This window comes from Myotis myotis, unplaced genomic scaffold (genome assembly GCF_014108235.1).
Source record: "Myotis myotis isolate mMyoMyo1 unplaced genomic scaffold, mMyoMyo1.p scaffold_m19_p_9, whole genome shotgun sequence".
Classification (NCBI taxonomy): Eukaryota; Metazoa; Chordata; class Mammalia; order Chiroptera; family Vespertilionidae; genus Myotis; species Myotis myotis.
Genome location: NW_023416401.1, coordinates 40,437,158 through 40,450,901, shown reverse-complemented (window position 1 = coordinate 40,450,901; position 13,744 = coordinate 40,437,158). Strand labels below are relative to the sequence as shown.

Here is a 13,744-nt window from a genome sequence, read left to right as displayed (position 1 = left end):
TTGCCTGCGGACGCCCCGCCCCGCGGTGCAGAGGGGCTGTGCTGTGTCCGACCGCGCCGAGCTTCACCGCGGAGGCCCCAAATTAGTCATTTTGCTGTCATGCTTCCCAGACAGAAACGTGGCAAAAGCAGTTCATGAACAGAAAAACTCACGCGTAAGACTCACCAGACATATATGAAAATATTTCCTCCCATTCTGTGGATTGCCTTTTCACTTTTTATTGGTATCTTTTGCAGCACGAAAGTATTACATTTTGATTAAGTCCAATGTGTCTAAATTATCCTTCGTTGCTTGTGCTTTTGGTGTCATATCTAAGAAACCGAGTTCATGAATGTTTACTCCTGTTTACTCTTACGAGCCTTATATTTTTAATTCTTACATTTAGATCTATGATCATTTTGAGTTAATTGTTGTGTGTGTTGTTACGTGTCCAACTGCAGGTGGTCTGCAGGTGAACGGTGACGCTGAGATGAGCTCGGCAAGCAGGATTGAGTTTAGAGAAGCAGAGGGCTACTGCTCGCTCAGGCAAGTAGCAAAACCTCCAAAGTTCTCCTGGCTTTTATTGGGGAGTACAGCAAGTAACAATGGAGTACAGCAAGTAACAGTGGAGTACAGCAAGTAACAATGGAGTACAGCAAGTGACAATGGTAAACAGGCATGCCTATGAGATCATCTGAGCTAAGTTATACATTAAACTATTAATTTCCAGTATTGTTCAAAGACCCTCTCAACCAGCAGTTCTGTTCCTTCCCTTGTTCTTTCCATGCCCTCATGGACTATTTATCACCTCAAGGAAATTCTGCTTCTGAACAATAAATCTTGCGTGCAAGACTTTGTTTTGACGTGGCCCGACTATTTATCACCTCAAATAAATTCTGCCTCTGAACAATAAACCTTGCGTGCAAGACTTTGTTCTTGACGTGGCCCGCTTGCAGGCCCCCGTCTGTTCTTGGCAGAACGTTCCTCTTGTAGTTAACTTCTCATTCCACCAACTTCATTCAATTACATGTGGATATCCAGTTGTCCCACAGCGTTTTTTGGAAAGATTATTCCTTCCCCATCAAATTGCATTGGCACCCTTGCTTAGGGGTGTGTGTGTTGTTCCAGGCAGAGGCGGGACTGGGGTTGGGCTAAATGTAGCAGGGGCGGAGACGCAGGTAAGGTGTGTTAGGCAGGTGGGAAGTCACTGTAATCTCTGACTCTGCGAGGAACCTGCCTGGGAGACTGGGCTCCACCTGAGCGTCCCTGAGATCTTGAGTCCTTGGAAAGGTAAGTGTGCCCCTAGTTTGTTGTGGCGAGGGCGGAAGACTGGATGGAGCTCTGAAGCATGGGCGTGGCGGCTTTGACCCCAAACCTCCCCTGTGACAGGCACTTAAATCCTAAACCCATCCAGACCTGCATAGCAGGACCCTAAAGGATTTAACTGGGGAAATGCAGCGTTGCCTCATTTGAGGCAGGGTGAAGGCGGCTTCAGGGTCTCTGCCAGAATTTAGAGGTAAATTTGGACAGGTGTTTATTATTTTTGCTAAGCTGTAGGCAATGGCACATTAAGCTTTAAATGGGTAAAATTTGTGGTACCCACATCATATTTTAGTTCATAGTTTACACCAGTGGTTCTCAACCTTGGCTGCACATTAGAATCACCTGGGAATCTTTTTAAAATCCTGATTTCTGGGCCTCATCCTCCGGAAATTCTGTTTCTTTGTTACTAATGTTGTGGCCCCACCCCATAACAAAGAAACAGAATTTCCGGAGGATGAGGCCCAGAAATCAGGATTTAAAAAGATTCCCTGGTGATTCTAATGTGCAGCCAAGGTTGAGAACCACTGGTTTACACCCTTACATGAATCCAGTTTTTTAGGAGCTTAGCACCTGTTTTTGCAGAGATATATTGTGATAGTATTGGTTTTAAGTTATATTGGATTTGTTGATACCTGGTAACTCAAGAAACCTCACAATTGTCAAGGAATCTGTAAACCCTTTGGCATATTTTAATCTTTTGGGTCCCCTTATCTAGTCATGCACTGATCAGATAATTGTCAGTCAAATAAAATATCTCATGCTCCTTTGCTGGACTCTGGCCCATGATTGGAGATGGTTAAAGTCCAGTGCAAGAGAAAGAGACCAAGGAAGGCATGAGCCCTGCATCTGCCTGATGCTCCCATCACTGTTACTTTCATTTCTCTCAACTGGAAATCTCACCCCCTCTTATTATTTGGAGCAGCCATGAGTCACTTGGAGAATCTTGAGTCTTTTCTACATAAACCACTGACAATAATGGTGTGATGGATATATGTCATTGCTCTTTAACCAATGCTAATGGAAAGTTGAATACAAAGTGATCAGGAATCATGCTTCCTCTCTGCAAAAGTAAACGAAAATCTTATCTTGAAGTCCAAAATTTTTTTAAACCAATTGCACTCTCAGCTTTAAACAAATGTTAAACATTTTTAGTCATGACCCAAAGATGCATTCATTAACCTCAATTCTTGAAACACAACAGGTTTTACTTTTATAGGAAAGCTGTGAAATGTCAAAAATATCTTATTTTTAGCAGTAACAAGGAATGTAAAACCTTATTTCATTCATTTGACAGATAACAAATATCTTTTATTGTCACAGTACAAAAAAAAAAAAGGTCGTGTCGACATAAGAACTTCCAAACCTGTAGAGAATATTTATAAGAGTTTATTTGAGACAAAACTGACTATTGCTGGAGGCAAGATCTCAAGTGCTTCCCAGAATGACAGTTTTCAGGTTTTTTTTGCATCTGGAACCAAGGAGGGAATGTAAGGAATATTCAATGAAGGTGGGGGAGAGCAAGTCGGGGATTGGATTACAGGGGAGTTGACTAAACTGTGCCCCTCTTGAGGGTGGTCACACTTCAGGGGTTCTCAAAAATAGGATTAATCTAGCATTTCAAAGGTATGTTAACTTAGACACATAAAAACAATGGACAGGGTTGTGTAAGGCAAAGATAAACCTTTTACTTAAAAAGATATATGCCTTCCCGTGACTACTGCAGTGACCTGCCCAGTTAGGAGTTTAGGACCCAATCACTGTGTGAGGTTACTTTCTATAGAACCCCATTTTTGTTCACAGACAATTTTAGGAGTTATTGCTGCATACATAACAAATTGTCCTAAATTTTAGTGGCTGGAAATAGCAAACATCTGTTATCTCCCAGATGTTCAGGTCAGAAATCCGGGAGTGTCTTACCTGAGTGGTTCCGGCCCAGGGTTTTTCATGAAACTTTAAACAAGGTATTGAACAGGGCTGCAGTCATCTCAAGGCTCACCTAGTTGTTGGCAGGCCTCTTAGATCTGCTTCCAAGCTCAGTCATGGCCTCTGCACAGGCTGCCTCCCAGCATTGAGAAGGCAGACAGGCAGTGATCTCCCAACACATCACTCTGCCATTTCTCTTCACTAGAAGCACACTCCAGGATTGGGGTTACACCAATGCATGGTTACCAGGAGGGTGTGATGGAGACACTGGTGTCTTCAGAGCTCTGGGTCTATTGACTTTCATAATGAATTGCAGCCTTGTTGTAATGTAGAAAATCTGAAGAGTAGCAGGAGAGCACATGGGTTGTTCTCTTACAGACTCTATTTTGATAGCAGAAATCATGGTTGTCTTTCTGCAGGCCATGGAGGATCAGGACCTACCAGGGGTTTTGGTGTCTGGATTTGAAGGGCCATCTGGTATATGTAAAGATCATGTTGGAGAGTTGCAGAAATACTTTAATCTCATTACCATGCAAGACCTGCTAGAAAATAAAACACAAGTGGGTCCAAAGATCCAGGCTGCATATATCTGGAACAGAAAGCCAGCTATTGATCAGGAGCTCCTGCAGAGCCTGCCCGCCTTGAAGATTGTTGCCAATGCAGGAGCCGGTTTAGACCACCTGGACCTGAAGCTCATCGCCAGCTTTGGTGTGAAGGTGGCCAACACACCGCAGGCTGTTTCCAGTCCCACCGCAGACATGGGGATGGCCTTACTGCTGGCGGCAGCCCGGAGAGTGGTGGAAGGTAAATCATGTTGGAGATGCTGGTTTTTCTGAGAGATCAGATGGCAGACACTTATTAATACACTAGAGGCCCGATGCATGAAATTCGTGCAAGAGTAGGCCTTTCTTCCCCCAGCTGTTGGCACCGGCTTCCCTCTGGCAACCGGGACCTGGGCTTCCCTTGCAGCCCCGGCTTCATCCAGAAGGTCATCCGGTCTAATTAGCATATGATGCTTTTATTATTATAGATGACAAATATAATTTTACCTTCAAACTTCAAATCCTTTCCTGGCCCTGATTTCCTTACACTGCATCCAGAACTTGGTGGCACTTGGTATTTGGAGCCCCTCCTGGTCATTTGCAGCCCACTTAGTGCCCAGGCCCAGTCCCAGGCACAGGTAGTTCAGCAGTCTGCTGGCAGCCCTACCAAATGCTTCTCACTCACATAACAGGTGGGAAGTGTGTGTGCGCGCGCGCTAATTCAGCATCACTGGGAAATGTCGGGGGGTAATTCACTGACTGGTCAGCATGCCACCAGGGGGTGAAGGCCTCCATGTGAGTAGGCAGCATCCCATCTGTCCACACACTGGACATCTCTGGAGGCATCCCCAGGAAAGGCAGGGTAGCTCAACACTCGCCCAGCCTCCTGATGGAGCTTTGTTGTGAAGGGTTTGAAGAGAGAGAAGCAAGATGTAGTCTCTTTCTGTTTCTGATGCTGATTCACACACATACATATGCAGTCACCCATACATACTCACAGTCCCACACACAGTCCCAAATATATACAGTCACACATATACATACAACCATACACATTCACACATGTACACAGTCCCACATACAGTTACACATGTACATACAGTCACACATATACAATCACACACACCCCAAAACCAAGTTTTTTCTTTTTTTAAAAATATTTTTTATTGATTTCAGAGAGGAAAGGAGATGGAGAGAGAGCTAGAAACATCAATGATGAGAGAGAATCGTTGATCGGCTGTCTCCTGCATGGCCCCCCTGGGGATCGAGCCTGCAACCCGGGCATGTTCCCTGACCAGGAATTTAACTGTGACCTCCTGGTTCATAGGCTGATGCTCAACCACTGGGCTCAAAAACAATTTTAACCAGAAATGCTTCCTTGATGTGAAAAGAATTTCTCAAAGCATTTCACCAGGAAGTGCTGGTTTTGCTATGAGGACACTGCCATTTGTTCCCTTTGATTCCCTGCAGAAACGTTTGTTAGCTGTCACATAAAAATGCATGACAGCCATGGTCTGCCACCAGCATCCTATACCCTTGTGACTTTGGCAAAAGGTCCCAGGAAGGGTTGTGGGTTTCTGTGTGGCACCATCTCCACTCTCCACTGTCTTCTCATGTATCTTAGGTCACCAGTTGGCCACCTCACCAGATACAAAGAGCTTTTCCACAAACTGGCTGGGCCAGGAAGTGACGGGGTCCACCCTGGGGATTATCGGCATGGGCAGTATTGGTTACAAGGTCGCTCAGCGGGCCCGGGCATTTGAAATGAACATTCTGTACCACAACAGGAAACGCAGGTGAGATTCAGAGTGGACTTGAGGTAAACGGAGCAGAATGTACACCATCACTGCCTTGAACGTGGCTTGGGTGTATGACTCCCCATGTTTCATAAGACTCCCTACTCTTTCTTCCAGAAAGTGGGATTGATTGTCCAGAAAGGGATCATGGTATTATTACGATTACCTAGAAATGTGACTGTGACTTGTTTCCATTAAAAAATTTCACCAGAAAGAGATTTTAACTCACCTATAATTGTTATTTTATTATTACTTCTCCAGTGATTTTTGATCAAGGGAGATGCAGTCCATAACCACTGAGCAATTTGACTGGTTCCTTTAGTACTGAGCTATATGCTCACCCACTCACTTATTCAATCTGAAAGCCATTTCCTTCAGCCCAACACTCAGTCCTATTGATGCTGTCTCCGAACAACCCTCCAACCAACCCAAGTTGTCTCTCACTTCAGCTACGCATACCCGAGGGGGTGATGGCCTGCTCTTGAATGCCCAGTTCCCCCTGCAAATCAGCCAGAGGGTGGCCATTGTTCACCAACTTGCAGTGGCTTCCCATGACTGGAATTCCACATGGAATGGAATTCTGGCTGATGAGAAATTCATGGCGGCACAGTGAGCTGGGAGGTTTTATATCAGAGTTCATCCCCTTTCTCTTTTCTTTTTTAAGGAGTTAATATTATTTTTAAATATGTGTATGAATTTTTTAAAAATATATTTTTATTGATTTCAGAGAGGAAGGAAGAGGGAGAGAGAAACAGAAACATCTATGATGAGAGAAAACCATGGATCGGCTGCCTCCTGCAAGTCCCCCACTGGGGATCAAGCCCACAACCTGGACATGTGCCCTTGACCAGAATCAAACCTGAGACCTTTCAGTTTGCAGGCTCTATCCATTGAGCAAAACCGGCTAGGGCTGGATTTTTTTTCAGACAGTGAGGAAGGGAGAGGGAGAGAGAAACATTGATGAGAGAAATATTGATAAGCTGCCCTCTGCATGCCCACTAATGGGGATCAAGCCTGCAACCTGGGCATGTGCCCTGGATGGGAATCGAACTGGCAATCAAACGAGATGATGCCCAACCAACTGAGCCACACCAGCCGGGGCAAGCCCATCCCCCTTTTCTTTTTTTTTAAATATATTTTATTGATAGAGAGTTAGAAACATCGATGAGAGAGAAACATCGATCAGCTGCCTCCTGCACGCCTCCTACTGGGGATGTGCCCGCAACCAAGGTACACGCCCTTGACTGGAATCGAACCTGGGGCCCGTCAGTCCCCAGGCTGACGCTCTATCCACTGAGCCAAACCGGTTAGGGCCATCCCCCTTTTCAATCACTGCACAATGGACTGGGAATTGCACCAAGACAAATGGAGACAACTTTCAGTGTGAGGAGAGGGCAAAGGCAGAGGCCAGAGTTCTCCAGGACAAGGTGAGTGCTGTGGACAGAGCATTGAGGAGGGAGCTGGGTGGGTTGGCCATTCATCTTTCCTCCAACTGTCCCCAGCTAAGACAGGTTAGGACAGGTTCGTATAATTTTATATTTCATATTTGTATGGCAGTGGTGGCAACCTGGGATGCTGTGACCTCCTGAAGCTTGGAATTTCTGTTGAGGAATTAAGTAGCTGTTTGGGGTGGCCAAAGCAGGAATTCAGATTGAATGAACTGAAGTTAAAACACAGTCTTGCCTACATCTGACCCTTGGGTCCTCGCTCCTGTTTAACAGACAGCACACCCCGGCACTCTCCTGTTTTGTTTTTATTTTGTTTGTTTTTGCTGGAAACTGCCATGTGTTTGCCCACATTCAGTGATGCTCTGACATGACTTAAAGCACGTCCGACGCACGATCAGGCTTGTACCAGACTCTGGCGGTTCAAAGATGCACTAGAGGAAGGTCCTGGTCTCAAGGAGCTGTGGGTCTGATGTGAAATCCTGCAGACACTGAGGGCTCGGCTCTGAGAAGCCAGGTGCCCAGGGGGTTTCCGGGGCTGAGTCCCCGGCTCCCCTCAGAAAGTCCTTCCTCACACAACTTGATGAATTTCTCACTAGAGAAGGTGATTTTTCCTCCTTGTTCTCATAGGAAATCAGAGGAGGAGGAAGCTGTTGGGGCCACTTACTGTGAGAGGCTGGATGACCTCCTTCAGCGATCAGACTTTGTGATGTTGGCCATGAGCCTGACACCCCAAACCCAGCGGCTGATCGGGAGGAGGGAGCTGAGGCTGATGAAACCTACGGCCATCCTCGTCAACATCGGCAGAGGTACGGGCCTGCTGTCTGTGTGGCTAGGAAACCATGCAGGAGGGAACCCCCAGGCTGGACTCTCAGCATTTCTAGTCAACCTTTTTCCTGAGTGGCTGAAAAACCCACTTAGACTGGTGGGGTGGTGAGCTTCTATTTAGAAATATTTCTGCTTTTTGTCTTCACATCTTTTTGAACCTCAAATTAGTATTTTTTAAAAAAATGAGAACACAGCAGTATGGGAGTTTCCAAATCCAAGTTCAGGCATCTACTTGGGGTGGGGACATCACAGTTTGATCTTCTAGGTGTAATTAAGCAGAATGTAGGAGGATGAATTTTCTGAGCCTTCACTTTAAGAAAGTAATTTAGTGCTAGTTTAGTTATTTGACATTTTTGTGGTACTGTATGTGTTTGTAGCCAGTTATAGGTTGCACTTGTGGTGTTTAGTTTTTTAGTGTGAATATAAAACGGGTATCTGGGGACTGTTTGGGGAGGTGGTGTGGTGAAATGAGCCAGTTGGTATCGAGGAGACTTGGCTTCCTTGCCTGTCAAATGAGTACAGACTCTGCGGGTTATTGGAGGGTTTGGTGCAACTCTGTCGGTGTGAGCTTAGCACACTGCATGGCCCCTGGTAGGCTCACAATATCCAACAGGGAATCAGCAGAATGAAGTTCACGGTCTCTTTGTCAGACCTTGGACAGGGTCAGGATGCGTGTGGTATAGCAGCTAATGTGACCAGCGTGTCTTTCCTGAGCACTGCCTCACTGTGGTGATCGAAGAGGACTTGTGTTGTTAACTCAGGTCTGTTAGTCGATCAGGATGCCCTGGTGGAAGCTCTTCAGACTGGAGTCATTGGAGCAGCAGCACTGGATGTGTCGTACCCAGAGCCTCTGCCCAGGTAAGGAAGCCAGGAAGCCAGACAGTATCTAGAGTCCTTTCCAAATGGAGGGGTGGGGTCCTCAGACAATCACTGCTCTGGCTTTTGAAGCTGTGTTGTCACAGAACTGTAGGGTCTTGGCTGGAGGGGCCTACTGGCCTCTGGGGACCTGTCCAGTTCTGCAGATGGTCTGGCCTCTGCTTCCACACCTCCAACGATCCAGGCGGTTAGGACTACAGTCCCGATTCTGTCATTTATTTTGAAACTTGATGCTGTTAGTCTTTATTTTATTTTATTTTTTTAAATATATTTTATTGATGTTTTACAGAGAGGAAGGGAGAGGGATAGAGAGTTAGAAACATCGATGAGAGAGAAACATCGATCAGCTGCCTCCTGCACATCTCCTACTGGGGATGTGCCCGCAACCAAGGTACATGCCCTTGACCGGAATCGAACCTGGGACCTTTCAGTCTGTAGGCCAACGCTCTATCCATTGAGCCAAACCGGTTTTGGCGATGCTGTTAGTCTTTAAGCTCGCATTGATTCCTCCAACTTTGATATCTATCCACTAAGCAAATTCCTATCAGCTGAATGGCATTATAGAGGTTCTGAAAAGGTGGTCTTGACACCCTTCTAGGGGGGAAGTCAAAACTATATTCGTAATACTGTCAAGCGTGATTTACTTTCCACTTATATTTTTTCACAAGTGTACTATTAACGACACATGGATATGTAATGACACTCTGACAGCTAAAGGAATGTGTGCTTCTGTATTATTGTATGTATTAATGTTTTCCAGTTTTAACTTATAATACAGTAAATGTTGATAGGCCCCACATAAACAAATGTTCTTTGGGGTTTTCAATTTCTAAGAATGCATAGAGATCCTGAGAACAAATGTTTAAGCACCACTAATCCAGGACAAAAAGTAATTCCAATATAAATTAAGAAGCATGAACATTTTAGATAGTTGTCCACTCAGAAACCTAGAAGTCATGTGATCACCCCTACTGTCTAATCTGCTAAAATGAGGTTTTTATTAGATTCACTAACAAGTCACAGGGCAACTACCAGGGTTATATCCCAAAGTTCAATTTATCCCAATAGGTGGTGCTCCCAGCGTCCCTTGTGAAATGATTTTTGTGGCTACGAGATTTAGCAATTATTTTATGAATAATTTAATCTTTACACATCCATATTAATTTCTAATTTCTATATTATCTTTATAAGACAGACTTGGGGTTTCATCTTGATTTTGGGGGGGGGAGACATTTTGTTGTTGCTTACTGTAAAAAAAAGGATTTTTAGGATTATTTAATCATACTGCATAAGTATTCTTTGCCTTACACAGGATTTACTACAAGATTATTTTTAAAAGAAAAAGTTCATTCACCAATAGTGTAAGGAGCCCCCTAGATTACCTTCAGGCTTAATGATTTGGCAGAAAGACTCACAGGACTCAGAAACTCTTCTATACTCACACTTACAGTTTATCACAGTGAAAGGATGCAGATTAAAATCAGCAAACGCAACCAGTGTATCAGGTGGAGTCCAGGAGAAAGGAGGCGTGAGCTTCCAGCTGCCCTCTCTCAGTGGAGTTGTATGGATAGTAGTTACTCCAGCAATGGTGTTTGACGGCACACCCAAGCCTCAGTATCAAGGGGTCACATAGGCATGGAGTGCCCACATGTCTGACATTTGTGACTTAGTCCCCAGCCTCTCCTTACAATGACATAGAGTGGGCCAGGATACCAAGTGAGCAAAACAGGCGTTCACCACAAATACCATTGTTAGCATAAGCTATCTTGCTGTGCTCCAGGTCCCAAGGATAAGGTGACACTTATATAGGCAGTATATCTCAAGCGTTCAGAGGTTATCTCCCAGGAGCCTATCTTTGGAGTGTGCAGGTTTGAGCACTCTAAGCCTGCTTGCTGAGTTAATCCTTTACTACATGGGCCATTCCCTGATCCTTGACCTAGGCTGTCTTACAGCAAAATGATCACATTTATTGAAGCATCTACATTTATTATAGTTTTTATATGACAGATACAGCCAGAGTATCAATATGACTATGCCTAACATTTGGAAGAGCCAGTTTGGGGCAGGGATAGATTTAAGCAGCAGCTAACCCATCCTATAAAGCCATTACATGCATTTTTGTATTTTTGTAGTAGTTTGTTTGCCCATTGATCTATCACTATTTGTAACTTATGATGAACTTATGTGGTACTATTAGTGAATAAATTAGCTGCTATTTAGCTAAATCTAGTTTTTCTTTGGGCCAGTCATTTCCCATTGGTATCATATTCTGAGGGGGCTTTAACTCAATCTCCCAATACAGTTGATCAATAATATCAGTATTATCATATGACTTATTTGCATGAGGTAGTTAAGTTTTATCAACAATACTAGTGTTACACCATATCACAATATGGTTATGGTATAATTCAATTTTATCACATAACAAATCAATAACAATTACAGAGGTATTTTCTATGCTTTCTCAACAAAATTGGCTCTGGCTTCACCCTGGCTTGTGTGACTCAGTGGTAGAGCTTCGGCTCATGCACTGAAGGGTTGTGGGTTTGATTCCCAATTAAGGGCACGTAACCTGGGTTGCAGGCTTGACCCCCAGCTTTAGTTGGGGCACATGTAGGAGGTAACCAATCAATGTGTCTCTCTCACATTGATGTTTCTCTCTCTCTCTCTCTCTCTCTCTCTCTCTCTCTCTCTCTCCTTTCCCTCTCTCCCTCCCTCCCTCTGTTCCACTCTCTCTAAAAATCAATAGAAAAAAATATACCCTCGGATGAGGATTAGCAAAACAAACAAAAAATTGGCTCTGGACTCCACCCCAGATATTATTATGGACAGGTGTTACAATTGGTCATGAGTCAGTTATCTCTGGGTTCCAAATCAGTTAGGACTGTGATCGGCAAACTGCGGCTCGCAAGCCACATGCGGCTCTTTGGCCCCTTGAGTGTGGCTCTTCCTAAGCCTTAGGAGTACCCTAACTAAGTTAATAACAATGTACCTACCTATATAGTTTAAGTTTAAAAAAATGGGCTCTCAAAAGAAATTTCAATCATTGTACTGTTGATATTTGGCTCTGTTGACTAATGAGTTTGCCGACCACTGAGTTAGGACAAAGCCAGTCACTCTGTGTTTTCTAACATGTGCTGTCAGATAGCAGGGCCCACCGCTTGCCTGTGGGGAGGACAAATGTTTTCAGAAGAGTTCTTATCCCTGCCAGCTGTACTTCAGGATATGCCTTAAGTGGAACAGTCCTGGGGACTGGGGCAGTCATTGTGACAAGTGCCCCCAAAGAACTTCCATAGGTTTGGGGGTCCATAGATCCCAAGTGTGTGCCCCTTGAACCTTAATAGCTTGGATGGTCACATGGCTTCTATGGCCTCTGTCTATTAAAATAGTCAGGAGTCACTGGTGGGTCAGGTTACAGCCCTTTCCCAATGCTGGGTTCTAGTGTTATCCATCGTTATGTTTAGTCTGCCTGACCCACTTCACTAAAACCTCATCTTTCCAGGCTGACTCTCATCCTTTGCCTTCTTCCTGGGAAAAAAACTCCCTCTAATCTGCTAGTTTCCCTCTGGATGCCACTCCTTATCAAAGGTGCATTCTGCTTGTCCTATGACCCTGGACCAGCACCTGTGACCCTAATGCCCTATTCTGTCTTGTGGGCCCATTGATCTACCACTTAATCCACCATGCATGCTGTGCTGTTATGTGCTAATGGCCTGGATGCAGTTAGAATATGTATTTTGCACCACAAAATGTAAGGTTCTTCATACTAGGGTTAGATGAATGGTGGTCATACCTAGGTGCAATTTAGAGTATGCTATAAGCCTCCTGTAGCCTTCCCCATCTGTATTTCAGAGATCATCCTTTGTTGAAGTTGAAGAATGTCACTCTGACACCTCACATTGGAAGTGCAACTCATCAAGCCAGATGGCAGATGATGGAAAATTTGATTGGAAGTATCCTGGCTTCTCTCAATGGCCTTCCCATTCCTAATGAAGTGCTACTTAAATGATTTATGTGGGCTGAGAATTCAGAGGGATTAAATATGGCTTTCCCATAATATGGCTAATGAGAAAAATATTGTTTTGTGTGTTGTCTTTATGTTTGAGTCCAATACATAGGTTGGTTTACTATCATTTTATCTGAAAAACTTAGAATAGTAACAATACTGATCATCTATTGAGAGCCTGTTAAGTGTCTTAATTGCATTCTCACTTTATCCTCAAGGCAGCACTATGAGGGAAGTTATCATTCATAATGAAATTGAGCACAGTTATGTGTTTAACATCCAGAAGTTGCAAATATTTGAATTTGCATTAAAACCCTGGGCTAGGTCTGTGCGTTTTCCAGTGGGCTGTTGCTTTCCATTTTGTTAAATTCCCATAGCTTCTTGGATTAGGTAGCCTTCCTCATATTCTAATCACTGTTCATTTGTTTCTTTCAACATTCAAGCAATGACTATTTGTGGTAGGCAGTAGACAGATGTTAGAAGAGCAAGGACGATGGGTCAGGTACAGAAGGTCACTAGGGCGGAAAGCCCTGGATGCCTAGCAAAGGACAACTACAACGTGGGACCTCCTCCCCAGGGTGACCTTGTCCCCAGAGTGACCTTTCCTCCCTAGCATATGGCTGGTCATGGGTTTGGAACCCTGACCTTTCTTCCCTAGAGATAATATCTAGGCCTTAGCTGTATTTCAGCTCCAGGCCCAGAAAAGCAGCAAAACTAGCTACGGCTGACCTCAGGACCAGCTACATTGACTAATGACCCCCTCTCCTGATGCCGACCGATCAGTGGAGACCTTGACCCAGAAAGGACATGACTGGAAAGCTGTCCAATATTCTATTGAGATCTTCCCCTGTGACCTCCCCTAAGATCTCCATCCTTAAATCCCTTAGAACAGCGGTTCTCAACCTGTGGCTCCAGACCCCTTTGGGGGTCGGACGACCCTTTCACAGGGGTTGCCTAAGACCATCGGAAAACACATATATAATTACATATTGTTTTTGTGATTAATCACTATGCTTTACTTATGTT

The 13,744-nt window shown here is 44.4% G+C and overlaps 1 protein-coding gene across 6 annotated transcripts; it reads left to right on the top strand.

Annotated features, from left to right (window-relative positions):
• Positions 1-13: 13 nt before the first annotated feature.
• Positions 14-12,769, top strand: LOC118663060 (glyoxylate/hydroxypyruvate reductase B-like). 6 transcript variants are annotated; one of them, XM_036322365.1, is made up of 7 exons: positions 14-154; positions 441-525; positions 3,645-4,029; positions 5,392-5,563; positions 7,639-7,817; positions 8,598-8,694; positions 12,544-12,769. In XM_036322365.1, exons 3-7 carry the CDS (start codon positions 3,648-3,650, stop codon positions 12,719-12,721), a joined length of 1,008 nt encoding a protein of 335 aa, XP_036178258.1. In that variant the 5' UTR covers positions 14-154; positions 441-525; positions 3,645-3,647; the 3' UTR covers positions 12,722-12,769. The 6 variants fall into 6 exon arrangements, with proteins under 6 accessions (XP_036178258.1, XP_036178261.1, XP_036178259.1 ...); XM_036322368.1 differs by having other exon boundaries at positions 441-647; positions 8,607-8,694; positions 12,565-12,769; XM_036322366.1 differs by having other exon boundaries at positions 441-647; positions 8,607-8,694.
• The last annotated feature ends 975 nt before the right edge of the window (positions 12,770-13,744 follow it).